The sequence below is a fragment of the Dreissena polymorpha genome, chromosome 2, assembly GCF_020536995.1.
Source record: "Dreissena polymorpha isolate Duluth1 chromosome 2, UMN_Dpol_1.0, whole genome shotgun sequence".
Lineage (NCBI taxonomy): Eukaryota > Metazoa > Mollusca > Bivalvia > Myida > Dreissenidae > Dreissena > Dreissena polymorpha.
Genome location: NC_068356.1, coordinates 92,121,278 through 92,136,289, shown reverse-complemented (window position 1 = coordinate 92,136,289; position 15,012 = coordinate 92,121,278). Strand labels below are relative to the sequence as shown.

Genomic DNA, 15,012 nt, shown 5'->3' with positions numbered 1-15,012 from the left:
GGACCATCCATCCGTCTGTCCGTCTGTCCTTCCGTCACACTTTGCGTTTAGGTTTCGAAAAATGCTCATAACTTCTATGTCCCTTCACATAGCAACTTGATATTTGGTATGCATGTGGATCTCATGGAGTTGCACATTTTGAGTGGTGAAAGGTCAAGGTCATCCTTCAAGATCAAAGGTCAAAAAACATGTATCAAAGCGGCGCAGTAGTGGGCATTGTGTTTCTGACAAACACATCTCTTGTTTATACATTTTTTTATGTTACACCATAGTTCACATATGCATTTTGATATAATAATAGGATAAATACAATATTAGGTGATTGTTGGATGAAGTTGCAGTTTTTCACACCTGTCATGAAACATTTGAGTGAAGTGTTGATCTGTTTCAAAGCCTTGCATGATTTAATTTTTTAAATCCCATCCTTAAAAATTGGATCAATTAATTTCCAAAATTAGGGATGTCTAGTACATTTATTTCTATATTTAGAATAGTTCTTACAAAAATTCCTTTAAGCAAACAGCTCAGACCCTTATGAGACGCCGCATCTTGTGGCGTCTCATCTGGGTCTACGCTGTTTGCCAAGGCCTTTTTTCTACACGCTAGGCATAAATGGGTTAAATAATTGATTTCATGTCCGGACTTATGTCTTTTGAACTTGTGCAGTTTCAAGCCAAAATCGTTTTAAAATAATTTTTACCCTTGCCCACACCGCGTTTTTCTGTCATCAGAATGAGCTGTTTGGTCTTGGAAGCAATTCAAAATTTAATATTTTATAATGTTACTCCTTTGCTTGCGCTAAATTTCATCTCTGCGTAAAGTGTTGTCCCAGATTAGTCTGTGCAATCTTTACAGGCTTATCAAGGACAACACTCTCCGTTTTTATTGAATTTTTCTGTTAAAGGACGTCTCTTGTTAGCAAAATTCCATTTGGGTTAAAGTGTCGTGTCTGATTAGCACTATCCTAATCAGTGATGATATATTCCCCCTATTCTGGGACAACACTTTATGCACATGCATTCAGCCACATTTCCCCTGAGCCCAGCTCATCTTTATACTTTCTTCCTTAAAAAACATGTATTACCTCCCTTGCAGGATGGATTCACTCCCCTTGCGGTTGCCCTACAGCAGGGCCATGAGCGTGTGGTTGCGGTGTTACTGGAACACGACACGAAGGGCAAGGTGCGACTTCCGGCCCTGCACATTGCGGCAAAAAAAGACGATACAAAATCGGCAGCTTTGCTCCTCCAGAACGAACAGAACAGTGTGGATCTTCAAACCAAGGTAGGTAACTCTGAGCTCTGAGTGAAAGATACAAAGTTGCTTAAAACTTTACCGCTCAAATACGCATTTTGACCAATTTGAAGTTCCTTAGAAAATCAAGTTAAAATTAAATAATATTTGAGTTTAAAAGGCTTCATTTTTAGCTCTAAAATACTGATGAGCAGCAAACAGCATAAAACCTGAACAGCATGCAAGTTACTCACTAGCTCTTCTGGTTTTATGCTGTTTGTATACAGCCATTATCACTTTGCTTTTGAGTGGGAAAGGGTTTAACTGCTTAGAAGACATTCACACTTATGTTAAATTATGCTGTTCAGAAAAAGTTATACATGTATAGGTTGTCAGTATTTAGTTAGTTTATTGGGATTCGTTATTTTGGCAAGACATTGTTGAATGGAAACGTTCTAGTTACATGAATTGTGAAGAAATTTTTGTGGTTTCTCTTTGTTCTGCTTATTGGCAGCTTCATACGATTTTCCTTAATATATTATTCTGTGGTATGGCAAAAGCTATTTTGTTTTAACATTATGCACTGCAGTAGCACTTTTCATATAGACCATTTTAAAATCATTATTTATTTTCTTTAAATGTAAAAGTAATATGATTTTCATACAACCGATTTTAAGTGCAAATTTTAACCCAATGTACTGAGTCTGAATTCAATATTCAGAACAGCGCTTTCACACATTGACACACCCATTTTTGGAATTGCCATTTGTAATGGTCATTTACTTTTCACATTTGCAGTTATTGTTTATCTTTTTTACGCTAAATAAAGTCTGCAGCAGCTAAACAACAGGACAAATTATTCCATTTCTTAGAACAATGAGTATGAAGTGACTTAGAGCTTTGAATATTTGTCATTTACGAGGAAATTTGATGTCACACTAGCTTCATTATCTCTCTCACTCTCCTGGAATGAATAGGAGTGTTTTGTCAATAGGGCTGTGCCATGCTTATGTTTTCCAGAAAATGGTTTGTTCTTAACAACCATTGTAATGACTAGAGAACAAATTGCTCTCTTTGTTAGGTCAGACTTTCTAGCAAAAAATATTGATTTTCAGGAGGTTTTCTTGTGAGGAATCTTTGTACTGTATTGTTAGGTATATTACTTTTTTGTGGTGACACTTTGTAGATTAAATGCTGGTCTTTGGCTTCCTATATTGTAGCCTCCGACTTGGAAATAGGAGCATATGTCCAAGATTTTCCGCTTTTATGGAATTTTTCAAATTGATGAAGTCTCTTTTAAACAAAAATCCAGCCTAGATGTAAAGTGTTTCTCTGAAAAAAATATGCAATAATTTTGATTTTTATATTTTTCTTGTCAATTATACTAAGACCTTGCTCAATGTGTTTTACTCAGCGTTTTATTTCATGAATCTGCAGAAGTGTTTATTACCTCATAAAAGTGTTACAACTACAGTGCGAGAATGAAATATGAAGGCAACAAGAGTCCACGAAATAGTCCTGCATTTCATCTTATGAAAGAAACTAGACAACTAGGCATTGCCTGCTGATAAAATAATGATACAAAACACAACAAAACAGCAAATTTTTCTGGCAAAATGTACTTTTTTTACAGACAAATCAGTGTATGCACAATTCAGTCTCTCACATTTTGGTCAACAATTTTTACTGATCAGTAATGGCTTCTTTGCATGATAGAGTACCCTAAGAAAAAGATCGGTATAGATTTCTAGAAAAAGATTCGTTATCCCCCTGAGTGTAGATTATTAAATAAGTGCACATGAAAACACTGTTCAAGTTGGAGATCTCGTGCTGTTATGGTAATAGGATTGTCTGCGTTTCTGAGACATGAGTTTCGACCATTGTATATAAGCAGTGAAAGATTAAATGTAAATGATCTTCACTCTGCGATAATGGGCCTTAATGCATGATGTCACTGAAAGATTTAATATAAATGAGTCTGGCACTGGGAAAATGGGGCTTTATGCATGTGCTTTAAATGTCTGCAATTAGGCTAATTAAGGACAACACATCTGCCAAAACTGGATTTTCTTTAAGAAGAGACTTTCTATTTACGAAAATAATCCATAAAGTAGATAGTGTTGTCAGTGATAGGCCTGTGGGGACTGCGTAGGCTAAACTGGGTGGACACTTGCATGCTGGGAAATGTGTCATCTGCTAAAATGTCTTCTTCTGAATTTCTAAAATTATCATTTTCTTCGATTTTTTTTCAAAGAATACTATCCGAATAGCAAACAGTTTGGATCCAGATGAGACGCCCTGTTATGTGGCGTCTCATCTGGATCAAAACTGTTTGCAAAGGCCTTCAAAATTCGGTTCCAGCACTGAAAGAGTTAACACACTTGCATTTAGCCCTGCTTTACCAAAGTCCATCAAGGCTATTAGTAGTTCTTATAAAGTCAAGGGTTTGATCTAGCTTTTGGAACACATATGTCACCATGACTACAATCATTGTTGTTATAAAACAAAATTATCTGTACTCATATGGTTGAATGTTTTATTTTTGAATTAAAAATGTTACAGTGTTCACTTGCATTATTATGCTTTTTCTAGGTACTAAAGATACAATTAGTTGAACTACAGTTTATGGTAATGGTTATAATACAAGGTCCTTTAAACTATATTAAGCAATTGCTTTTTATGATATCAATTTTCAGAGTTCGACATTTATGTTTTGTTAAGAGTTGGTTATGACAAGTGCAAACATTTTGTTATTGATTCAAGTCTGGAGAAAGCTAATAAAACATTGATCGGTAAGAGTATTAATGTTTATTTCAAAACCATTTGATTGGTGCGTGGTGTTTCTGGTGATATAAATTAACCCTTTCAGTGCGGGAACCGAATTTTGAAGGCCTTTGCAAACAGTTTGGATCCAGATGAGACGCCACAGAACGTGGCGTCTCATCAGGATCCAAACTGTTTGCTATTCTGATAGTATTCTTTGGAAAAAATCCAAGAAAATGCTGATTTTAGAAATTCTGCAGACGACATTTTAGCAGACGACAAATTTCCCAGCATGCAAAGGGTTATTCTTGACTTTGGTAACTGCACACCCCTTACAACAATAAGGTAGTTTTCAAAAGTGCAAAGTCATCCTTTTCAGATCTCGTATATGATCCCCAGGTCTTACTAAGCCAGGGAGTTTGGGGTCGGGTTGGAGTCATTATGGAACCTGTTTGGAAAAGGGTGGGCAACAGGGGTGTGGTGGTCACTAATGTGAATTCAAATATTTTGGGTAAACTTTGTGATTCAAAGCTAGGTGATGAGTGTTTGTTGTTGGTAAGTCTACAAGGCTAAAAAGCTCTTAAATATCTTGTTTGTCATTGCATTATTCAGAAGAAGTTGTTGCACATTGTGTATATATGGTTTGCTTGGTGCATAAGTTAAGCAGATATATATCTGCTGTTGGGGAAGTTCAATTAAGGCCTTACAATGAGTTTTGTAAGGCAAATTACATCTGTGTATTAAAGTAATGTGCACACAATCGCTATATCTGGTCTGCGTTGTTCAATAACCATGTTCTTAGTGACACAAATTCCCATAATCTGTCCCCATAGAAGTTGTATTGATTCCTGATGTCTTGCAATGCTGTTGTCCAATCATTAGCTCTGGTCTGAGTCACATATGGCAGCATATCTTCCACAGGCATCTGTTGAATTGCCTATCATTGCACATCATTTTATTTAAATTGGAAAGGCGGGGGGGGGGGGGGGGGGGGGGGGGGGGGGGTTAACGGAAACACTAAGGAGTTGAGTGTGAAACTGTTCTAACTGATCAAGAATTATGAAAATAGATACAGCAGTCTAGTGCGAGGCCTGCAAAAAAAAGCTTAAGTGGTCAACTGCATTTCTAAATTCCATGTTAAAAAAAAGATTTCTTAAAAATACATTTTTTAACTTAATAAACAAAAGATATAAAGTTGTGTCTAGTATATAAGACAGTTTAGCGATATTTGCTTGGCATTATTCATGCAGCATACTAATTATCTGCTAGAATGTTATGCCACCATTGCCTTGTCTCCTATGTCCTATGTTTCTGAATGCACATGTATGTATGTGTTGTAAAACAACTGTTATAATTTTTTAAACAACACTAACAACAGACATTTATTTGTCCAATCTGCAGGGTGGAGGGCTAGTCAATGATACTACAAAGGTTTGTACAGTACATGACCTTGCAATGTTGTGACCATACCCTCTGACCTTTGAACCCAAAGGTCGCGTACACCTTTTTCATGCCAGCATCGTGAAGCATTATATTTCATGGAAAAAAAGTTATAGCTAGTAAACTGTTTTACCAAAAGTGAGGAGAAATAATTTTATAAAATAAAATAATATAAAATATAAAAGAAGGAAACTGGAAACAATTTACTAACTACTTTCAACACTAAAATGTTCTTATGCTGGCATTTTTTAGCTGTTTTATTGTGATATTCTTTTGTCATGTTTTTTTGAGGGGGGGGCATAGTACATGATTTGATGTTGTGTACGTGAATTTGGTATTTTTTTTATTGCACATGGCTTTTGTTTGTGTTTTTATGACTGTGAGATGCAGGATTGCATGACACGATGGTCATTGCTTAAACCCCAGTCACACCGGGGTAGGCAATTGCTTGGTGCTTTTATTGGTCCAAAAAATAATCAAAACGCCTTGGTGTGCATGGTGCAGTCTCCAGCAATGTTATGGGGGCACTCGATACACCATCACCTATAACACCAGGTCCAAGCAATATTTTTATGCCCCAGTAGGGTGGCATATAGCAGTTGAACTGTCCATCAGTCCTTCTGTCAGTCTGTGTGTCCGTCCCAAAACTTTAACCTTGGCCATAACTTTTGCAATATTGAAGATAGCAATTTGATATTTGGCATGTATGTGTATCTCATGGAGCTGCACATTTTGAGTGGTGAAAGGTCAAGGTCATCATTCAAGGTCAAAGGTCAAATATATTGCTTCAAAGTGGCGCAATAGGGGGCATTGTGTTTCTGACAAACACATCTCTTGTTGAACATGTTAAAAGACATCACAAATACAATAAATTGCAAACAACTTACACCATTTTCAAATATAGGTGTTGGTTTACTTAATTATTAAAATACTTGGTGTTTGAGGTGTCTGGTTACTATTTTGTGTGTGATTAAGCTCATTGGGTCTTGATAATTCTTTAGCTTTACTCATTACCAAGTGATCAGTGAGCTTTTTTTATTGGGGATATCTCTTGTTATCCAATGACTGTCTGGCCTAAAAAGTTGACACTTTGGAGACACTTTTTTGGAGCATCCGGCTAGCGTAGTGGTTGGTACACTGGCTTCTCAACTTGGCAACCGGGGTTCAATTCCTGATCCTGGCAGCATGTGAGTTTGGTTGGTGGTCACCCTACATGACAGGTGGGGTTTCCTCTTGGTTCTCTGGTTTCCCCCCTCAACACAATACCACACCAAACTTGACAAACTTTCAGTAACAACGAAATAGGTGGAAATTGCAGCTTTAATTCTCAATTCATCCCAAGTTTATTGAGTCTAGTAAGTTCTAGTAAGTGTCACCCTTGTTTAAGAAGATTGTAGTTTTAGTGTCATTTTTATGTGTTTGATAAATTTCATGACATTTTTCTGTTTATGATTTGTGTGGTTATTAGTATATTTTGTTTGTATGAATGTTGTTACGAGTGGTTTTGTGTTAATGGATGTTGTGAAAATAGTTACTTTTAATTGTATAATGTGTTTTTGTATCTGAATTTTATCAATCTGACTTTATTAAATGCCTATTAAATAAACAAGTCTTTTAATATGTCATTAAACCTAATAAAATTGTGTTTGCAAGTTACCATTAGAATCAGTCTTCCTTGATTTGCATCTATTTATGAAATTAAAGATCCCTGATTTCCACCACAACTACGAATTTGAACTCACATTTATTTAATAATATATAGTATTATCTCTGTTTCCAAGTTCCAATATTTTTTCTCTGGAAGTTGATATGTCTATAAGTTTGGTTGTATCTTCACATAGATGTTAAGATCAATTGTCTAGATTTGCATCTCTTCTTCCCACTCAAATCTTTTTAAAAATGATACCTTCCAATATAGATGTTTTGAGAGGTTAAAATCATTTGGTAACAGAGTTAAGACTAGGTGTTTTTTTTGGCTTTTTCTAGAAAACTTTTGGGGACAAACAGTAGGTTATGATATAAGATTTACAAAACATTTATTTAACAAGCCTCCACTGAGTTTTTACATCTTAAAGACATTTTAATTCATTCATATATATGTATATAATATATTTCATATGTATTTAAGACAACCTAGTGTATGTCAAAGTATTAAGTCTGTATGTGAAATAGCCTCATTTTGTAAGTATTCACTTACAAGCTTAACCCTCTCCCACTCAGAATCCTGAAAAAGTCTATGCACAATCAGCATAAAACCAGAACAGCCTGTGAGTACCTTGCTTGCTGTTCAGGCTATATGCCATTTGCTGCACATCAGTATCTTAGGTTTTGGAAAATTAGCCTAAACAACTTCGATCTGTTAAGAATGATCTTTAATTTAATTCGATTTTTTAAGGAACTGCAAACAAGTCAAAATACGTACCTGAGTGGAAAAGCTATAAACAACATCACCATTTAAAAGAACAAACAAACAAACATTTTTTCTCATCTGTTCTTACAGAGTGGGTTCACTCCTCTGCACATCGCCTCACACTATGGCAACGTCAATGTCGGTACCCTGCTCATCCAGCGCGGAGCAGACGTCAACTTCAAAGCCAAGGTATAGTCAGTCTTTAATGCGGTTATCTCTATGTTCATAACAATCATAGAATTGTAACACTCCACCCTCAACATTTCAAAATATTGCGGTCTCTTTCTTTGAGAAAACAATCTCAGTGTTCTAAAATGTCGATGAATCTGTATCTGTTTAATATTAACCCTTTGCATGCTGGGAAATTTGTCGTCTGCTAAAATGTCGTCTGCTGAATTTCTAAAATTAGCATTTTCTTCGATTTTTCTCAAAGAATACTATCAGAATAGCAAACAGTTTGGATCCTGATGAGACGCCATACCCAAACTGTTTGCAAAGGCTTTCCAAATTCGGTTGCAGTACTGAAAGGGTTAACATTTCATCAAACCTCGATAACACCAGTTAAGTTTGTGTACAAAAGAGCATATCTGTTTCAGAACAACATTACACCCCTACATGTGGCTGGCAGGTGGGGCAAGAACACCATGATCACGCTGCTGTTGGACAGCAAGGCCACCATTGATGAAAAGACACGGGTGAGTGAGCACGAATGTATCTACGTCTGTTATTAACTTGATTAAACCTTAACCACTCACATTTCACTCTGAAATATTTGTAATCCATAGAATGTAAAATAAAATATAATTAACCCTTTCCGCCAAAAGAAGCTAAGTGAAAATTGCTTTTGAAACCTGCATAAAACCAGAACAGCCTGCAAGTAACTCGCAGTCTGTTCAGGTTTTATGCTGTTTGATGCTGATCAGTTACTGAGGATTGGAGATGAAGTTTTTCATTAAATGTAACTTTCTAAGGGACCACAAATGTGTCAAAATATGTATCTGAGAGGTAAAGGGTTAAAGAAAGAGAAAGGGTTTATACTTGTTACTTGTTTCATTGTTACTCTACCTCGTTTTCAACTCTACCAGTATACGATAACAATGTAAGATGTTATATGATTCGTAATCTCGTATCTTCCCTGACAGGATGGTCTGACCCCACTGCACTGCGCGGCGCGTAGCGGCCATGAAAATGTGGTGGACACGTTGCTGATCAGAGGGGCTCCATACCAGTCGAAAACAAAGGTGAAATATCATAGGAAAAGACATATCTAAGACATAAAGGCATGTCAAAGAGAACTGAAACAAGAATGTTACATTTAGGCATAGGACAGTGAACGTTGATTTATAATTTTGTGCAAAATGTCCTAAGGAATGGCTTATCAACCTTGCTTATTTGACATACATGACTTTGTGGTTATACTTTGTGGATGTCATATACATTTAATTATCTGCCTTCACTTTAACTCCTTTTCAGCTGATAATTATTCCTACTTGTCGCACATAAGGTATACATGCAATGATCACCCTTCAAAAAATGGATGAACTCCTCATCACATGATAAGTTAACCTTCTTGGGCACATGAAGTATTCATGAATATCAGCATTCACTTAATTGATTAACTCCGCTCCACATTCGCGGATGTGATTACTCCTTTTTTCAGTGGATTTCATCCTTTTCAATGTTTAACTTATTAAATAAATAGCTTTTATTGATCTATATACAAATGAAGAGTTATATTGAACCCTGGAAGTGGGGTGGGGCATTTCCTTTCCCTGAGGTGTTTCTTAAATCACATCCCTGACCTGATAAGTTAACCTACATGTCCCACACGGTATACTTGCGATTGTCTCCCTTCACAAAATGGCTTATCTCCTTAGCACATGTGGTATATATACAACCATTTCCCTTCACATAATGGCTTATCTCCCCTTCACATGTGGTTTACATGCAACCATTTCCATTCACAGAAGGGCTGATCTCCCTTGCAAATTGATATACATGCTATTGTCTCCCCTTACAGAATGGGTTAACTCCCCTGCACATGGCTGCGCAGGGTGATCATGTTGACTGCGCACGCCTGCTGCTGTACCACAGGGCCAATGTGGATGACGTCACAATGGACTACCTGACCCCACTGCATGTCGCCGCGCATTGCGGTAACGTGGCAACAGCCAAGCTCCTTCTTGACAGGAAGTGCGACCCCAATGGCCGTGCTCTGGTACGAGCTTGCATGGATGTTATGATAATTGACCTTATTTTGTATTTAAGAGATTGCCACATTTTCTACTATTTGGTTTATTTTGTCAAATACCAAGGATCATTCCAATTATTATGTAATTACGTGCATATGACTCAAGAATGGTTTCACCCAGTTGTTATTTGTTAAATACCATGTACTATTTTTAAATGGCTCTGGGAAAACAGGGCTAAATCAATGTGCGTCAATCGTCTTCCCAGATTAGCCGGTGCTCTCTGCACAGGCTTATCTGTGACTATACTTTCCGCTTGTATTTTTTTGTTTAAAGAAAGCCTTGTCTTGGCTAAAATCCAGTTTAAGCGGAAAGTGTCGTCCCTTATTAGCCTGTGCAGACTGCATAGTCTTATATGGGACGACACTTTATACACATGCATTAGACCCGGTTTTCCCAGGGCGTGGCTCATTGTTTGGAACCTTGATTTCAGAACGGCTTCACACCTCTGCACATTGCGTGCAAGAAGAACAGGATCAAGGTTGTGGAGCTGTTGCTGAAGTATGGCGCCTCCATCGAGGCCACCACAGAGGTCAGTACCTTCATGGCACATGTCTGTCTCAGACCATTTTTTTTTAAGGTTTTCTTAATGGATCTGGTGTAGGCCCTTTTGATTTGCGTAATCAAGTCATGACAATTTTTGTTGTTGTTGTTGTTGTTGTTGTTGCTTACAAATAGTTTAAATTGAGAATAACTGTTGTAACAATTAAACTTACAAAGGTTCAACTTATAGAGCTGGAAAGCAAGATAATCTTTATTTTGTGATTATAAAATCAAAATCTTAAAAAAATTAAAAGCCATCTTTAAAAACCTTCATTTGGGGATTCTAAGCTGCCAATTGGGAACAACATATTTTTTTGCCATTGGGAATGGTATTGAATTTCGACCCCACATTTTGCCATTGGGAATGGTATTGAATTTCCACCCCACATTTTGCCAAAAAGACCACTGTAGCTGAATTGACCATTGTAAATTGTCATCTTCATAAATTTGATTTGAATAGCAGATATTTAATTTTTTTTTGTCCCGCACCACTATAATGGGGAACATATTGTTTTTGCCCTGTCTGTTGGTTTGTTGCTTTGTTTGCTCCAACTTAAATATTTTGCCATAACTTTTGCAATATTGAAGATAGCAACTTCATATTTTGCGTGCATGTGTATCTCATGGAGCTGCACATTATGAGTGGTGAAAGGTCAAGGTCATCCTTCAAGGTCAAAGGTCAAATATATGGGTCAAAATCGCTTATTTAATGTACACTTTTGCAATATTGAACATAGCAACTTGGCATGCATGTGTATCTCATGGAGCTGCACATTTGAGTGGTGAAAGGTCAAGGTCATCCTTCAAGGTCAAAGGTAAAATATATGGGGTCATAGTGTTTCACAAACACATTGCTTGTTTTATTTACAATTTCTTCCATTGTTTACACAAGCACACTCTACTTATCTTATATTGACTTTAAAAATGTTCTATTTATGCTCTTAAAGTCCATTCACATTACGTCCAATGTTCATCTGCATTATATTCCTTTTTCATCACCAACTTTTCTTTTCTGTTCACAGTCTGGATTGTCACCCCTACACGTGGCTTCGTTCATGGGTCACATGAACATCGTCATCTACCTGATTCAGCACGACGCGAAGCCCGACTACCCAACGGTGCGCGGCGAGACGGCGCTGCACCTGGCTGCGCGTGCTCAGCAGACTGACATCATACGCATCCTCCTTAGAAACGGCGCAACTGTTGACGCCAGAGCTAGGGTAAGATGCTGTTGTTAAAATGTTTATCCCTTTACAATTCAGATGCGCACTTGAATGCATTTGTAGTCCTTCAGGAAATCAAACTACATTTAAAACCTTTCTTGATAGATTAGTTTTAAAGCCTTTATTTCCAACCCTCATACACTTCTAAGCAGCAAACAGCATAAAACCTGATAAGACTGCAAGAAACTCACAGGCTGCTCTGGTTTTATGAAGGTTGCATATAGCAATTTTCAGTTTGCTTCTTAGTGGGAAATACTTTAAATTTTATTATGTTAGCATTTCCATATATAGCTCTTGGTTATTTAACAATACAATTTCATATTAATTTTGTTCATAAAAATATTTTTAATAGAGAATAATAGGTTGGTGACGTGGATGGAGAATGGTTATCTGGCAAGTCAGAGGAAGTTATCGGGTGAGCCGAAGGCGAACCCGATAAGATCCTCCGACGAGCCAGATAACCATTCTCCATCCACGTCACCAACCTATTATTAACCAGGTTTTCCGAAGGAAAAAACTGGTTATTAGATTGGCGAATGCGGGCGGGCTGGCTGGCTGGCTGGCGGGCGGGCGGAACAAGCTTGTCCGGGCCATAACTATGTCGTTCATTGTCAGATTTTAAAATCATTTGGCACATTTGTTCACCATCATTGGACGGTGTGTCGCGCGAAATAATTACGTCGATAACTCCAAGGTCAAGGTCACACTTTGAGTTCAAAGGTCAAAAATGGCCATAAATGAGCTTGTCCTGTCAATAACTATATCATTCATTGTGAGATTTTAAAATCATTTGGCACATTTGTTCACCATCATGGGACGGTGTGTCGCACGAAAGAATCACGTCAATATCTCCAATGTCAAGGTTGCCACGACTAAAAATAGATTTTTTTTTAAAACAAACTTACAAAGGGGGTTAATTTTGTTTGTTCATTTCAAAAGTTCAGTTTGAGTTTTCTCCCTTTATCAGATTTTTTTTTCACAATGAAAACCTGGTTTTGTGACAATTTTGTCCCTTGTTCTATTTATTTTTGTCCCTTGTTCTATTTATCCTGTCACATTTACAACATTCGTTGAAATGTTTCTAAAATAAATAGTTTTCCAGTATTTTGTGTTTAAATATTTAATATGGGAAAAAACACGCCGCAGCAAAAACATTGTGACGTCACGTCATGCAAAAGGCTTAGGCTAGCTTCCGTCTTGTTAAACAACACAGAAATCCAGTCAATCGTTATTAATTCAATATACAAAGACGAAATTATGCTGTTAAAATGATAATTTTTAAACAAACAGTACTTTACACGTATGTTGTTATTTTTTAAATTGAAAACAAGTATATTTTATAAATAGAAAATAGTACAGGCGTGCGCATGCCCGGACAGCAACTGATGGATATGCGAGGTCACGTGGTCATCTAGTCTAATATCTTTTGGGATATTAGGTTACCTGGTTATCGGGCTGATTGAAAGGCATGTGACAGGATAAAATTAGTTATGGGGATACAATTTTCCTATTAAGCAGGGTTCGCACAGACCTTGAAAAGTGCTTGAAAATCAAGGTTTATCTTGAAAAGTGCTTAAAAACGATCTTGAGTGCTTAAAAGTGCTTATTTTCAACCATAGCCTTGAAAGGTGCTTAGAAAGTGCTTGAAATTGGCTGGAAAAGTGCTTGAAAATGAAATAACAACAATTAAAAATGTTAAAAACAGATTCATTATTTCCAAGCTTTCAGATAATTTAACGTCATATCGATTCGATGATATTGATCGCTCCTCCTATCTGACGAGATACCCACTGTTCGTATACGGTCTTTCTGGTACAGGTTTTGACGTGAATTATAAACTCGCTGCAACAACAACTTTTTAGAATCTACTTCAACGTCAAACAAAAAAAACGGCGCAAAATGCCTGCTAGAAAATGTTTGTTTAAAAAGTCTTGGGTAAATCGGTACCCTTGGGTGGTAGAAGTGTGTAGGAAGACCCAGGCAAGATGCAAGCAATGCGAAACAAATATTGAAATTGCCAGCATGGGCGAATCGGCTCTCAAGAGCCATCAAAAAAGCACGAGGCACAAGAGAAATTCTGGTAAGTTAAAAGTTCAACGAATGCAAGTTTGCACACCTAATATGCACATACAAATAAACATAAGTGTGTTTAAAATAATAAAACACATTATTTTAACACAAGCGTTCGCTATTTTTGACGTTTTCAATGTTGTTAACTTCTATTTCAAAACGGGACTGAACACTGGGTAAGAATGGGAAGAGGCCCGTGTCATAAATTTTTGAACATTATCACATGTTTTTTACTCAATTATATCAAATTTTAACATGAGAATCATTGACAATTAGTTGTAATATCAACAAATTCATCTCGTAATTGGATGGAGGATTAAGCAGCTTCAATCTGCAAGTAAAATATTGTCATATTTTCGCAGCCCTACACAAATGTAAACTATTGACATCATACCTAAAATGTGATGGACCATTGAATGCGCTAGTTTTTGTTTTAACTAATGAAATAAATCAAGAAATAATAACAAGGCATGTCAATTATGAGCGGATGATTTATTGATAAAATATTAAAAAACTTATTATGCCCCCCCCCCCCCCTTCAAAGTTGTTGAGGTATATTACTTTGCATTTTTACATTGAATAATCTTTAAGATTGATTTGTGACTTTAAGATTGATTTGTGACTATGTCAATAGGGTTGGGGGTGTTCTGAAGGTGCCTATTACAGATGAATTATCAGTCAGTGTAGCATCTGCAAGGCAAAAGTATGAGCAGGCTCTGGAAACTAAAAGGCAGCAAAAAGCAACTGATCAACAACTGCTTAAAAGACGAGCAGTTGTAGAGGAAGTAGAGACATTTAAAAAACAGAAAAAACAAGTTGAAATTGATGTGGAGCATCTGGAGATGACTGCAAATTGTTTGAAAAAGCTGAAACCACTGGAAAAATGCAGTTCGTGGCAGAGGCAAACGCATTGAGGTGTCAGCAAAAGAAAAAAAGGAAACTCTTACCAAATTTACAAAGAAAATTGAAGAGAGTGAATTGAAACTGAAAGCTGTTTAAGATGGCATCATCCTATCTTATTATGCGGTCGTTATAATACTGTTTATGTATTCCAAATTTCATTAAACTGGTTATTTTGAAT

The 15,012-nt window shown here is 36.8% G+C and overlaps 1 protein-coding gene across 8 annotated transcripts in view; it reads left to right on the top strand.

Moving 5' to 3' along the window:
• LOC127868048 (ankyrin-2-like) overlaps positions 1–15,012 on the top strand; it is a 211,708-nt gene that overhangs the window by 28,096 nt on the left and 168,600 nt on the right. For all 8 annotated transcript variants that reach the window (XM_052409624.1, XM_052409621.1, XM_052409619.1 and 5 more), the window contains exons 7-14: positions 1,096–1,284; positions 5,398–5,427; positions 7,937–8,035; positions 8,443–8,541; positions 8,989–9,087; positions 9,867–10,064; positions 10,529–10,627; positions 11,661–11,858. In XM_052409624.1, coding sequence (XP_052265584.1) covers positions 1,096–1,284; positions 5,398–5,427; positions 7,937–8,035; positions 8,443–8,541; positions 8,989–9,087; positions 9,867–10,064; positions 10,529–10,627; positions 11,661–11,858 — 1,011 coding nt within the window. The remainder of the gene's footprint in view (positions 1–1,095; positions 1,285–5,397; positions 5,428–7,936; positions 8,036–8,442; positions 8,542–8,988; positions 9,088–9,866; positions 10,065–10,528; positions 10,628–11,660; positions 11,859–15,012) is intronic.